Source organism: Urocitellus parryii, unplaced genomic scaffold (assembly GCF_045843805.1).
Source record: "Urocitellus parryii isolate mUroPar1 unplaced genomic scaffold, mUroPar1.hap1 Scaffold_48, whole genome shotgun sequence".
NCBI lineage: Eukaryota > Metazoa > Chordata > Mammalia > Rodentia > Sciuridae > Urocitellus > Urocitellus parryii.
The window spans coordinates 3597087-3611656 of record NW_027554049.1 but is presented as its reverse complement, the minus strand read 5'-3'; the positions used below and the strand labels follow the sequence as shown (position 1 = coordinate 3611656).

The 14570-nt window shown below is 40.9% G+C and overlaps 1 protein-coding gene across 1 annotated transcript in view; it reads right to left on the bottom strand.

Annotated features, from left to right (window-relative positions):
• The window catches only part of LOC144252570 (KAT8 regulatory NSL complex subunit 3-like), a 162727-nt gene extending 149141 nt beyond the window's left edge, over positions 1 to 13586 (bottom strand). Inside the window, 11 exon segments of the mRNA XM_077794812.1 lie at positions 122 to 169; positions 171 to 197; positions 1213 to 1284; positions 1410 to 1511; positions 1742 to 1777; positions 1779 to 1859; positions 2082 to 2213; positions 4182 to 4382; positions 4509 to 4599; positions 8354 to 8517; positions 13386 to 13586. Coding sequence (XP_077650938.1) covers positions 122 to 169; positions 171 to 197; positions 1213 to 1284; positions 1410 to 1511; positions 1742 to 1777; positions 1779 to 1859; positions 2082 to 2213; positions 4182 to 4382; positions 4509 to 4599; positions 8354 to 8517; positions 13386 to 13550 — 1119 coding nt within the window. The 5' untranslated portion in view covers positions 13551 to 13586.
• Between the last annotated feature and the right edge of the window lie 984 nt (positions 13587 to 14570).

The window sequence follows — 14570 nt, the reverse complement described above, 5'->3', positions numbered from 1 at the left end:
AGAGTTAGATCTGGCCAGTTCACAATCATGCAGAACTGACCCAGCATGTATGAGGATATGTCCCTGATGCCCCTGCCCCCACTGTCAATGACCTCTGTCACCAGCTTCACCTTACTCTTACCCCCCGGGGGCCATACACAGTGAATAGAGGAAACCCAAGGCAGACAACAGGCAATGATATATTCCATGATTGACACCTTTGGACAATGGCACAGTCTGTCTGCAGGAAGGTGACTTCAGTGTACCTCAGCCTACCCAGTGTCCAGGGGATTGGCAGACCCACCAGCCATTCCCTCCTCCCCTTCCTCTGTCCTAACACAAGGTGTGCTCTCCCATGAGAGCTACTATGAAGGGAAGTCAGGTCCTCAGATGGCACATGATGGGAGGTTTCTCACTTCAACCTTGTCAACCTGCTAGGCCGACTTTTCTCCACCAAGAGTTCATAAAATGGTAAATGCATTGCCTTTTTCCCTTAAGTAGAATAGAATCTCTCTGCTCCAGACATCCCAGATTTTGTGGAACAGCTGCTAATTTCACGTCCCTGGGAGCAGGAGTCAGGTGAATGTGGTCTTCCTCTCTGGGCTCTAGGTATCTACTCCACTAGACTGGACAGCACTGGGGCTCTGGACATGTCAGGGGCACTTACACAAACTAGTGGACACACAATGTAAGACAAAGGAAAAACTCCTCAATATCTTATAAAGTGACAGAATATGAACACAACATGAAATTCCAGAGCTATTGATTTGTGCCTATGAGATTTATTTTTTCAGTTGGGCAAATTAAATGGTACTTACATGTGGGAAAAAAGTAACTCAGGAGTTGTTTTTTTTTTGTTGTTGTTTTTTGAAATGCTGATTGATGTACATAAATAAAAGATAATATATTGGGATTTCCTTCAAATTAACCTGAGTGGGAAAGGAAGCAGGAAGGGGAAAGATGAAGCAAGCCTACCATGAGTTGGTTATAGGTAAAGTTGGGCAAGGGGCCCTGTGGTGTACTTACTAGCTTCTCTCTACTTTAGGTCCTGCTGAAAAATTTCCACAATAAAGTGAAAAAAAAACACTAAAGTTTGTTTTCTACAGTTTAAAATGCAATCATCAGGTAAGCATCTAGCACTGGGCTTGAAACACAAGTCAAGGCCTTGATGGCCATCATAAGCAGGCAGTACTGCCCCACAAGACACCTCCAAATAAGACAGAAACCACTTACCTGACAGGCCACCAAAGCTCCCATGTTCCGGCCAATTAAAATGATGGGTTTGTGTGGGAAATGGAGGTGAATCTTCAGAGGAAGGGAAAGAAGACAGTCAGAAGGAGGCTGCAGACAGGTATAAACACCCCACCACACTGGGTGTACCAGAGTCACCCAGGGTGTGCCATGGTTGCCCAAGAAAGGCTCATTCTCACCTCCAAAACTTTGCTCCTCACTGCCCCTATCATATGCTCAAGGCACTGCAGAAGACCCACTCCACTGCCATTTTTTGTCAGATGGGTGGCGACAGGGATAACCTAAAGGAAGGAAGGGTGCCATGCCAAAGTGCTAGGTTCAAATCTCTCCATTCTACTTAACCTACTCTGAATCCCTCAACCTTGCAGAAAGTGGTATCTGAACACCAATTAAGAGTCACGGGATGCTCTACATTTCAAGTTCATCCATTTTTACACCCTCCTGTGTTTCTTCTCTTCCATCCTCCTAGATCTTATTCCCATGTGGAGACGTCCTCTTGCCCCCAACAAACCTTGCCTAAGCAGCACAGCTGAGATTTCCAGAAGTGGGTGGCAGTGTGAGGTGGGGAATGCAGAGTTAGAGGGGCCTGAGGAGGTGATAAGAATCAGAGGAGAGCCAGGGAGTTTCCTCTGCAAAGAGAAAATCCCACCTGGTGAGTGAGTGGCTCACCCACAACCATCAGGAGTGGCTTTTATGGCTGCTCACCCACCCATGACCCATTGCTTACAGAACTGTTAGGCACTAATAAACAAGTGGTTAAGGGAAAAGGTTACACCTTCCTCCAGCCAGGGCTACAGGCTAGAAGTCAGAACATCTCACTGCCACACTTAAGCCTGAGCCCCTCAACTCACTGGCTTGTCATGAGGAAGCATCCCTGCAGCAGGGTCCCAGGGCCTTTTCAGCAGCAGCAATCAGACCTCAGTTCCTTTGGCCCCAGTCTTTGTGTTGGGTGACACAAGCATGCGGTCAATCAAGGTTGGGATCTAGAAAGACAAAGTTTGAGATGCTTCAGTGTGTAGCAAAGGCACAAATAAGTGGCTGCATGAAAAGTAAGCCCCCAGAATGCAAGGACAGTGTGTATGCTCCTTTTGAAATCAATCTGGTGAAATGCATCTGGATCCTAAGTTTATCCCCATCCCTGTACCAAACAATTTCACTAGAGAACCTTCTAAAAGGAATTATATCAATCCAGGTATGGTGGAACACACCTGTATTCCCAGCACCTTGAGAGGTAGAGGCAGGAGGATTGCAAGTTCAAACCAGCCTCAGAAAATGAGTGAGGCCCTAAGCAACTGAGCAAGAAGAACCTGTCTCAAAAATTTAAAAAGGCCTGATGTGGCTCAGTGGTTAAGTGTCCCTTGGATCAATTCCTGGTTCCAAAACAAGAAATTATATCAAAAATAATATATACCCAGTGACATATTATCTGTTAATAACAATCAAAATACATAAACAATCTAAAAGTATATGTTAGGGAGCAGTTAAATAATATATCCACCTGACTGAATATCTAGGATTATTTTCTTTTTCTTTTTTTTTTTGGTACCATTGATTGAACTCAGGGATGCATAAAGACAGAGACACATCATCAATTTTTATTTTCTATTTTTATATGGTCTTACTGAAGTTTCTTGAAGCCTCAATAGTTGCTTGAGGCTGGCTTTGAACTTGAAATCCTCCTGTTTCAGCCTCCCAAGCTGCTGGGATTACATGTGTGTACCACCATGCCCACCATGGGTTAATTTCAAATACATACTAGACAATATACAACCCACAGAAATAATTAGCACCAGGCATGGTGGCCATGCTGTCATCACAGTGATGTGAAGGATGATAAGCTTGAGGCCAGCCTGAGCTGTGAGACTCAGTCTCAAAATGTAAATAAATAAAATACAGGTCAGTGATACAGCATCCTTTGGTTCAATCCCTAGTACTGAGAGATAGAGAAAGACAGAAGAGACAGAGAAAGCAAGGAACAAAAGGATTTTGCTAAAATTCTACATATAAACAAAATATATACAGCACTATATAAAAGGCTGTATGATGATATGAACATGCCAAATGTTCATAGAATTCCTGTGGAACTATGCATGACTTTTTCCTTATGTATTTCTGCATTTTCTAAAATTTCTAGTGACTATTTGCTGAAAAAAATATATATATAATTTTTTTTAAATTGCTTTTTCTGGGCTGGTATTTTGGCTCAGTGGCATAGCACTTGCCTTGCACATATGAGGCCCTCGGTTCAATCCTTAGGACTCCATAAAAACAAATAAACAAAATAAAGAAATTGTATTCTTATATAAATAAGAAAATTTAAATAAACCCTGCATTTTATTCTAAAGTACATCCTTCAAGTGTGGCTTGTTAATGAAGCCTACTATTATGTTCTAAAAACATATCCAACAATAGTGTATATATATCACGAATTAAACCATATCCTGTTCTTTTCCTGTCCACCAAAGATGTGACCTCGCAGATGTATAAATATGAGTTTCAAATACACTGATGCTTACATTCCAAAGGAGTATCTGTGTGAATTCCACACTGCCCACAGAGGTTAAAGTGATCTCAGAGAAAGGAAAAAGCTTTTACATGTTAGAGATCCTTTTCAGAAAGAAAAAAAAAGGTTTTTAAAGATTGGAGAATGAAAAGTATCAAGGTCTGATGGAGGTTGTTAGACTTCAGAGGGAGCAAGAAAACAAAATCCAGTAATGACATAAGCCAGGGGCTGTCAGGCCATGAGTCCTCTGGATTTTAGGCCCTGCACCTCATTATGGAGATGGCACAAAGATATTACACCAGATCAAATGTAAAAACAAGACATTTTCTCCTATTTTTATTAGCATACCTGCTAGCCATGCCCTCCAAACTGACCACGTAAAGACTTTACCCAACCCCATGTCTGAATGCATCACAGGGACTGGTGGCCCCCAGGACAGGGCAGACACCAACCATAGCCTTCCCTTCCCTTTCATTTTCTGCAAAGCATCCATGTATGCATCCAGCATGGGCAGACTCAAGGTCTCTACCAGCGTCATGTGCAGCCACTGGATCATCTTGGTGTCCCAACTCTCACTGGCCAGGGCCTGCTGCACCCGCCTTGCACACTTGTCTACAGCTACATGATGTAGCACTGGCTCATTACAAGCCTGAAAAATACAAGAAGAAGGAACAAGAGTTCCACATAGTTAGCAAATAGGAGGTAGGTAGAAATCAGTCAGTCATAAAGGCCTGAACTAGGAAGAGCCCACATTGGCAGATTTCTGATTTCTTACCCCTTCGTTGGCCAAGCGGGCAAGTTGGTCAGACTGCAGGGCTTTGAGGATCTTGTTGAATAGTGTGTTCTGGGCCACTGTCCAGTCAGTCCTAAAGGGAATATCTGAGAAGTTAAGGACATACCCTAGGGACACTCCTCATGTATGCACAACATTTAAGGAAAACTCTGTAATCTTTTTTGATCCCCTTCTGAAAGAGTATAACTTGACACAAGATTCTGTTCCCAATCCTGGCAATGAATCATCTCAGCACACATATGTATATTATCACCTACAAGTCAATACCAGTCAAAGATGAAGTCTTTTAGTGCTACCAAAGCTAATTATTTATCTAATAGCTAAAATACACTAGCAAATGAAGATAGGGTACCAGCGTATAGAGAAATTTGAATTGCATAGGTTGTACATTTCACAAAACCTGAAACAGCAAAGCATTTCAGTATACCAAAACCTTAGACTATGGTAAGAATTCTACTTAAACTAGCTTTAAAAACAAAAATATGACAGATATGTGACTATTCTCCTGGTCTCAGTTCTACCCTACAGTAATTTCTCTCCCTTTTCCATGCTTCTTAATTTTTCCTCTATGCCACAAAATTAGTAAACTTATGTCCTATATAAGTTAACATTTTGTTATCCCAGTATATGACACCACCATACACATGACCAGCTGCTTACTGACAACTTTTTCTCTCCTCCAAATCAGTAATAAACTGAAATCAGGAATCTACCCTACAGTTCTTAACCCCACATCAATGCAACCAGACTGAATTATGGATCCTGTTAACCCGCCCATCAACCCACTCCTGGCAATCTGAATTAGGTACTCTAATTCAGACTAAGAAGCCTCCTATAGATATGAAAACAAAGGCAATAGAAGAAAACCGATCAGAGCCAGGTACAGTGGTGCACACCTGTAATCCCAGCAGCTCAGGAAGCTGAGATAGGAGGATTGTGAGTTCAAAGCCAGCCTCAGCAATAGTGAGGCACTACACAACTTTTGACACCATATTTCTAAATAAAAAAATAACAATAGGTCTGGAAATGTGGCTTAGTGGTCAAATTCAATTCCAAGGACTAAAACAAAACAAAACAAAAAACCCTCACAAAAATACCAACTCAGTATTATCTGTTTACTGACTCTCCCTGTCATTAGGAAAAAACTACTCAATATTTTTTTTTAAATATAAGTGATTGCTAGCCCCAAACAAGATTTATATCAAGGTAGTGTTTCTTATCAGTAAAAATAAAGTCAAAAAATAGGGCTGAGATAACCACTAGCAAGGTAGAAAATAGTAATCAATCTACCTAGGCATATACCTATTTCAGATTCAGGTCTTTCTAAGAATGAAATAAGAAAAGATCTAAAAAATGTAGAAGACAAAAAGGAAGATAAATGTAGCTATATGAAAATTTCAAACCTCTGTAAAATGGAAAAGGAATTATAAAGTTAAAACGTAGTGGGAAAATGCAACTGCATTGAAATAAGAAAGATACTCCAGAGCTGGATGTCGTGGCAACACACCTGTAATCCCAGAAGCTCGAGAGGATGAGGCAGGAGGATCATGAGTTCAAAGCTAGCCACAGCAATGGTGATGTGATGAGCATCTCCCTAAATAAAATACAAAATAGGGCTGGGGATATGACTCAGTGCTTTACTGCCCCTGAGTTCAATCCCTAGTACCAAAAAAAGTAAGAAACAAAGATACCCCAGAGGCCAATGTGGTGACACCTGTACTCCCAGCATTAGGGAGGCTGAGTGAGTCAGGAGGATCTAAAGATCAAAGTCAGCCTTAGCAACATAAGAAGACCTGTCGCAAATAAAAAACAATGGCCCTGCTTAGGGCGGTTAAAACTCCAGAACAAAAAAAGGCCGCAGAAAATTTAATACAATAAGAAGTAAAAGAATTTGGGCTGGGGCCATAGCTCAGTGACAGAGCACTTGCCTAGCATGTGTGAGGCACCAGGTTTTTCCTTAGCATATCATAACAAAAAACAAATAAATATAAAGCCATGCTGTCCATCTACAATTACAAAAATTCTTTTAAATAGAGTAAAGTATTAAGCTGGGTGTGGTGGTTCATGCCTGTAATTCCAGTAGCTTGGGAGGCTGAGGCAAGAGGATCGTGAGTTCAAAGCCAGCTTCATCAAAAGCGAAATGCTAAGCAGCCACTTTGTCAAACAGTCTGGCAGTTTCTCAGAAGTTAAGTACAGAGTTCATATACATATGATCCAGCAATTCCATTCCTAGGTACTTTACACATACATTTACACAAAAACTTGTACACAGGGCCTGCTGAGGTAGCTCAGTAGAGCACTTGGCTAGCATGCACAAGGCCCTGGTCTCAATCCCCAGCAAAACACACACACACACACACACACACACACACACAATTGTACACAAATGTTCACAGCATCATTTTCATAACAGCCAAAGCAGAAACAACCTAAATGCCAATCAGTGATCAGTGGACAAATAAAATATGGATCATCTAATCAATGGAATGTCAGTCAACAGAAAGGAGTGATGTAACATGGCCTAATAAGCATGACCCTTGGAAATATTCCACCAAGCACAAGCCAAACCACCCACCATGGAGAACACACAGTTCACAATCCCATACATTCAAGTCCGAAAGAGGCAAATCTATGTCAAAGAGTGGACTGGTGGCTCCCAGGGACCAGTGAAGTCAGGAGGAATGGTGATTGACTGATAATAGGAATTGAGTTTCTTATTGAGGTGAGGAAATAGTTCACCAAACTCACTAGGGTGTTGGGGGCATAACTCTGAATTTACACTAAAAAGCACTGGCAGTACACATAAGCTGATGAATTACAGGGTGTGTAAATAAACCTCAATAAAGTTGTTATATAAAAGGGAAATGTTTGCTAAACAAACAGAAAAATGGAGGAATGCTGATTCTGTTGGAGGCAGGGGCAGGGAAACAAAACTAGCCAGCAAATCCAGGAAAATGAATGTAAATATCCCTCAAAACCAGAGATTGCAAATCTTTGTTTGTATATTTGTTTGTTTGAGAATAGGGGGGATTATACCTGAGAGCTCATGCCTGCTGTGACATACTCTAGTACTGACTTGTACTCTCAACACTTTCTTTTTAAAATTTAGGACAGAGTCTATTTAGCACAATGCTGACCTCAAACATGTAGACCTCCTGTCTCAGCCTCCCTAGTAGCTCATATTACAGACATGCCACCACACCCAGTTTTAAATCTATTTTTAAAGCCACTCAAAATATCTCTTGGATTTTCATGTGATTCTAAAACATTTGCACTCTACTAGCTATAGACCACAGAAATGTAAAATCATACAAATGTACATTTAATTTTCGGTAGTCTGGGTGAGCCCTATATTATAACGCAAGCTACAGAACTAGCCACACCCATCAAATTAAATTTTTTTTTATTCCACAAACTTTTTTAAAGAGAGGATTCTTAGCTAGGCACAGTAGTGCACACCTGTAATCTCTGCAATTCAGGAGGATCACAAATTTGAGGCAAGTCTCAGCAACATGAACCATGTTGCCCAGGTTAGAGTCAAACTCATGGGCTCAATCAATACTCCATGGATTATTCTGAGCTCTGAAAAAACACTCTGCCTATATGCCTACTGTATGCTAGGCAATGCCATAGGGAGGCTGAGATGGCAGAGATGCAGGCCCTACTCTCAATGAGCTCACAGCACAGCAAGCTGACAGTCATGAGACAGAGATAGGAGAAAATTCTCATTTTTGTAGCTACAATAAATGTCTCATTAAAGAGGATGAAAAAATTATTAAAGGATGGTGACATTAACCCATCCCTCTGAGGAGTGGCCTACTATTGACATCTTCTCCCAGTGCTCTGGTGGAGGAGGGGCATCTGAATCAGGCCTGGCAAAGATGACGTGTCGTTCACACTCGTTCATCATGCAGCACAGCTTCTGGTTGTCATACAGTCGCATGGGAGACAACGTGACCATCTCCACATCTATTGGAACATCTGATTCTATGTAAACAGGTGAGGAAATGAGACAAGCCTACAAATACTGCAAACAACACCATGGTTAACAATCACCTGGTTACCAGAAAATGTCTCTTTAACATAGTCTGATTTACATTGCATAAGCACATTATAGCCACAAAAATTTTTGATCCTAAGTCATCTTTCTCACATTTTTCTAGATGTCTTCCCTCTCTGTGGTATGTACTGAAGGAATATAAAACCAGCTTAAAGTTTAAAAAGTGACCAATAGCTTTTATAAAGAAAGATATATTCCTTAAGAAAATAATTAATTACATAAAGGTAATTATTATTACAGATACAGAAGCTATAAGCCACATGCAACTACCTAAATAAATTGAAATTAAATAGTGTCAATCAATTTAAAATCCAGTTCCTAATCACACGAGACATGTTTCTAATGCTCACCAGACTGGCCACCAGATCAGACCACACAGGATTACAGCATTTCTATAACTGCAGAGTTCTGTTGAATAGCACTGGTCTAGAGTTTTAAATAATTCATTAGTAAATCAACTTGTGCTTAACTATATGATTGTAAAAGTCTGTGATTATCTAGGATCACCTGTTATGCAGACAGCTTCTATCTAACTCATTTTGTGCAGTGCCTACAACTAAAATGAATATAAATGGATCATTGAAGGACCTTTCACATTTTAAAATGATGCTAAGAGAATTTTAGAACCATGGGGATCCTTCCCCAACACCTTAGGTACACTGTACAATCTTTGTTGCCTGAAATAGCATGCAAATCAATTGGGTCTACTAGCTATCTCCTCAACATCATATTAAATTTTTGACCTCAATGATCTCACTGCACCCATTCCCAATGACTGGAATAATCACATCATTGTTAAATGAAGTGAATAACTGTGCAGTAGATTTGGTAGTGGGAATAAGAGCTGATTATCTTCTCAGATCAGAAACTGAGTGAACACTTGCGGACATGTGTGCCTACAAGATTACTCTTAATTTTGGCATCTGAAACCTATACTCCCTAGGTCTCCCCAATTCATGGTACCATCCAGCTATTCATGCCAAAGATCTAAGAAGGATCCTATTTGAACCTTTTCCTTTATACTGTTCCCATCCTTTTCCAGAATATCATGATGTCTAGCTCATCTCAAGCTACTGCAGAGGCCTCATTGCTGGTATTCTTAACCCCACTCTTATACTATAATCTACTTTTTAAAAATCCAAAGTGATTCTCTAAAAATACAAATTGGATCCTAGGTCAAAATTCTCCAATGACTTCATACCACTCATAATCAACTGAGATTTCTTTTGCCAACCTCTCTCTACCTCCTACTTACAACCCTCCTGCCACTATATTCCAGCCACAATGGCCTAAAATTATTTCCTGCAATATGCCAAATTCCAAATTTCAGGGTCTATGTATGGCAACAGGGTTTATATGAGGAAATAATTTTCTAACTACCAACAAAATGAACTCTACAGGACCTCACTTTAAGAAAAAAACTGTCACAAAGTCAGGTGTGGTGGCACACCCCTGTAATTCCAACTGCTAGTGTAGCTGAGGCAGGAGGATTAAAATTTCAAGCCAAACCATAGCAACTCAGGAAGACCCTGTTACAAAATTTTCAAAAAGTGTGGGAGATGTACCTCAGTGCTTGCCTAGCATGCACAAGGCTCTGGGTTCAATCCTCAGAACCTCAAAAATAAAGTAATATAATGAGGCTGGGGCTGAAGCTCAGAAGTAGCAACCTTTCTTGGCATATGTGAGGCACTGGGTTCAGTTCTCAGCATTGTATATAAATAAATAAAATAAAGGTCTATCAACAACTAAAAAAAGAAAAAAAAAGAATTAAAAAATAATATAATGGGGTATGAATCCAGGAGTTTCAATGTCAGCAAGAAGCTTTACATAACAAAAAGGAAAAGATTTCAAATGCTTTTTTCAGGAGCTTTTCAGTTATGCCTTAGGAGAGAGGCATCAAGCTTACAGTTTTAGCACAGTGGTCCATGTCTATAGACAGCCCCAGGAGGGTCACTGGGGTGCAGGATTTGGAGAGTAACCTGGGCAACATAGAATTACTCCGCTTTCATTGAAACAAAAACAAAAACAAACCAAAAATAACAAAAGCCAACCTGAATCAAATGTTAAGGAGGCCAGGAACCGTAGTCATGCAGATAATCCTTGGAGCTCCTGAGGTTGCCACAGAAGGATAACAACCTCAAATCCAGCCTTAGTAAATTACCAAGGCCCTACACAACTTAGAAAGACCTGTCTCTAAATAAAATTTTTTAAAAATGGGCTGGGGATGTGGTTCAGTGGTGGAGTGCCTCTGGTTCAATAAACAGTACCAAAAACAAGAACAACAACAAAGATTATGCTAGATATTCCCTAAAGTCACAGGTCCTATGTCTTATACAACAAAAATTTCTAACATCATTGGGAAATGAATCGCAAACCACAATTCTATGTGTATTTAAAACACATCATGGGTTGCTATGTTTGGAGGCTGAGCTCAATCCCCAACACTGCAAAATAAAAGGAAAAAAAATTTAAAAAACACATCATGGTCTCTCTAATTCTTTAAGAATCAAAGGTGGGGTGAAGTAGAATATAAAGGGCAAAATACAAGGCAAAATACAAGATTTCTGTCTCCAAACAACTAAAGCCTCTGCTTAAGGAAAGATTGAAATTAGGTAAAATTATAACCCGTGTCCAAGAGATTAGGATGTTTGTTTTTCTAACTTTTCTCAGGAAAATTATTCAGTGCAAATGTTGACACTGAGGCCTGATATTTGTATATGCTCAACAGAAATACACAAATTAATCATCCAACCTTCCCATATAAGTACCCACCAATCATCCCTCCAAAAATCCACTCTAATCCCCACCTGCTCAGTTCCGGCAATAGTAGCCTTTAGGAAAGAATTCCAAACTCACATGGTATTCTGGTGCTGCCTCAGGGGAGTGACAAAGAGCATGCAGGTGGGGTGGACAAGACTGGCATCTGGGTGAGCACTCCATGGCTTTGCATAGCTATGGTCCAGAAAAAAACAGGTCCTCTGGAGGAGGAAGGGCATCTGCCTGAAGTCTGGCAAAGATGACATGCCAGTTGTACTCATTCATAACACTGTACACCTTGTTGTCATAGAGTGGCATGGGAGTCAACGTGACCATCTCCACATCTATTGGGACATCTCATTCACTGTAAACAGGTGAGGAAATGGGACAACCCCCACACATACTGAATACAACACCATGGTTAATAATCATCTAGTTACCCAAAAATGTCTTTTATATTGAATAAGTACCTTATCACCACAAAAAATTATCCTAATTCATCTTTCTCATCTTTCTCTCTAGATCTCTGCCCTTTCTGTGGTACATGCTGAAGGAAATAAAATCACTTAAAATGATATTAAAAAGTGACCAACATCTTTGTTACGAAAGACAAATAATACTGGTCACAGTGGCCCATTCCTGTAATCCCAGTGGCTCGGGAGAGTAAGGCAGGATTATCACAATTTCATAGCCAACCTTAGCCAAAGTGAGAAACTAAGCGACTCAGTGAGACCGTGTCTCTAAATAAAATACAACATGAAGCTCGGGATGTGGCTCAGTAATTGCATGTTCCTGAATTCAATCCCTGCTTACAAAAAAAGAAACTAAAAGACTCAATAGTGGGTGTGAAGTGGAATCAAAAGAGGAAAAACACAAGATCTCTAGCTCCGCAAAAAACTAAAGCCTGTGCTTAAGGAAAGATTAAAATTAGATAAAATAAAAAACAGTCTCCAAAATACTATAATTAAGGGCATCATTTGATCATCAGAGTAGTACATATCAACAAATCTCAAAATGTAAGAAATAAGACTGCCTTAAAGTTCAAAACAATTGCCAACAGGTTTATTTAAGCCAATGTAATTGTATCTCCTATCAAATAATAATATCATGAAAGCTGCTTGCCCTATAATACTGATTGGCTGAAAATATTAGACTAAGAAGGTTTTAGATTAACCTATGGGTGGAAGTTCTGTCACATTGAGAAAGCAATGTCTTGGGAATTTGCTCCTAACATTTATGTGTGAGGTCAGCAAATGCAAAATGACTGTTGTTGTCACTGTCAAGCAAACCACAGCACTACACCAAAGTGACACAGGTCTAAACCTGTATGGCAATTATTTATTAATATATTTATTTATCTATATATATAGTGCTGGGGATTCAACCCAGGGACCCTTACCATTGAGCTACAATCCAGTCCTTTTTATGTTGAGACAGGTTCTCCCTAAATTGTGGAGGTTGGCCTTGGAATTGCTACCTCCCAAATTTCTGGGATTACAGGCATGTGAAATCATACATGGCCTGTGTGGCAATCTTTTTTTTTCTGTTACCAGGCATTGAACCCACTAGGTACTTAACCACTGAGCAATATCTCCAGTCCATTTTATGTTTTCTTTAGGGTCTTGCTATGTTGCTGAGGCTGGCTTTAGACTCACAATCCTCCTTCCTCAGCATCAAGAGCCACTGGGATTACAGGCACATGCCAATGTGTCCTGCTGTATGTGGCAATCTTTTATAATCAAGATCTCAGCATTTATTTTCATCAGTTTAATCCTTTTCAATTTCTTTTTCCCTATATAAGACTTATCTAAGTGGACACCCTTGTCTATTTTCCTTTACATGTCTTGCTTTTCTAACTTTTCTTAGGAGAAGTCTTCAATGCAAATGTCCACATTTAGGCCTGATATTTGTATGTGCTCGTCACAGATGCCCAAATTAACATGCAAGCTTCCCACACAGCACCCTCCCAGTCACCCCCATGAAAGTACTTACTTCCCAGTTCTAGCAGTAGTAGCCTTTAGGAAAGAAACCCAAACTCACATGGTATCCTGGTGCTGCTTCAGGGGAGTAACAAAGGTCATGCAGGTGGGGTGGGCACTACTGGCATCTGGTTTGGCATTCCATGGCTTGGCATAGCTGTGGTCCAGAAAAACTGGGTCCCACTCTCTTTCATGCACTGAAAGCTGGAAGAATAGTGAGGTGCCCATGGGACAAGCTGAATTCTAGAAGTTCCTCTGTCCACCCCTGTGGGTCCTCTCAGTAAAGCAGCAGCAACTCAAGGCATGGATATCTGCATCCCAGTCACCTGCAGCAAAAAGTGTCCGTTTAAGTGAATTGGAATATTCTAAATTTCTAATGGGAGTCAACATGACCTGCTACAGATCCTACTGTCCATATATTGTACAGACATCTTTGCCCATGCAGGGAGGGCTCCTGACATCCCAGAACCACCAGCAAAAGAGTGACGGTGGGTGCAAGTGGCTTGGCCAAGTTTGCTGTGGGTTCACGATGAGGAGTAGCCATCTGGATCGGTCTTGTGTCATTGTGGCCCCAGCCACTAGTCCCAGACCCCGAATGCACGTCCTGCCTTGAGCGAGGCCACAACTATGGATCCTTGCTCAGGTCCAGCCTGCAGTTCACACATAGTAGTCGAGCAACTAGCGCTTCTGAGCTTTGTTCTAGTGTGCTTGTTCGGTACTGCCTCCACGTCCTGGCAAGGAGGCACCAGGCAAAATGCCAAAGGATCAAGGCACCAGACAGGAGGGACAGTAAGCCACAAAGTCCGGCTTGGACTCACCACCAGGGACTTGGTTCAAAAGAGAAAAGTCAGGAATGCAAGCTAGTTTCTGAAGCAGAAATTTCCATGACCTGCATGTTTAGCAGGGAAGAGGAGCACACAGAATGAGGCCAACCCAGACAGCCCCCAATAACTGCCTTCTCCTCAGCTGCTCCATTTGCCTAAGTAAGCCCCACAAACCCAGAGCAGGGGTGGGAAGGCGTGCACCAAACCCTCCTCCAGAGCAGCCTCCTTGGATTTACTCTTTAGGAATATGCATGCTAACTCATTATGTCCTATAAAGGATTGAAAACTCAGGACCTAATGGGATTTATTAATGAGCCAGAGGTGAAGTGGTATGAGTGAGGCCCTAGGCTCATCCCCAGCAGAGCCAAAAATGTTAAAAATATTTTACTAGTTAAGAAATTTCTCTTAACAGAATAAACCACCA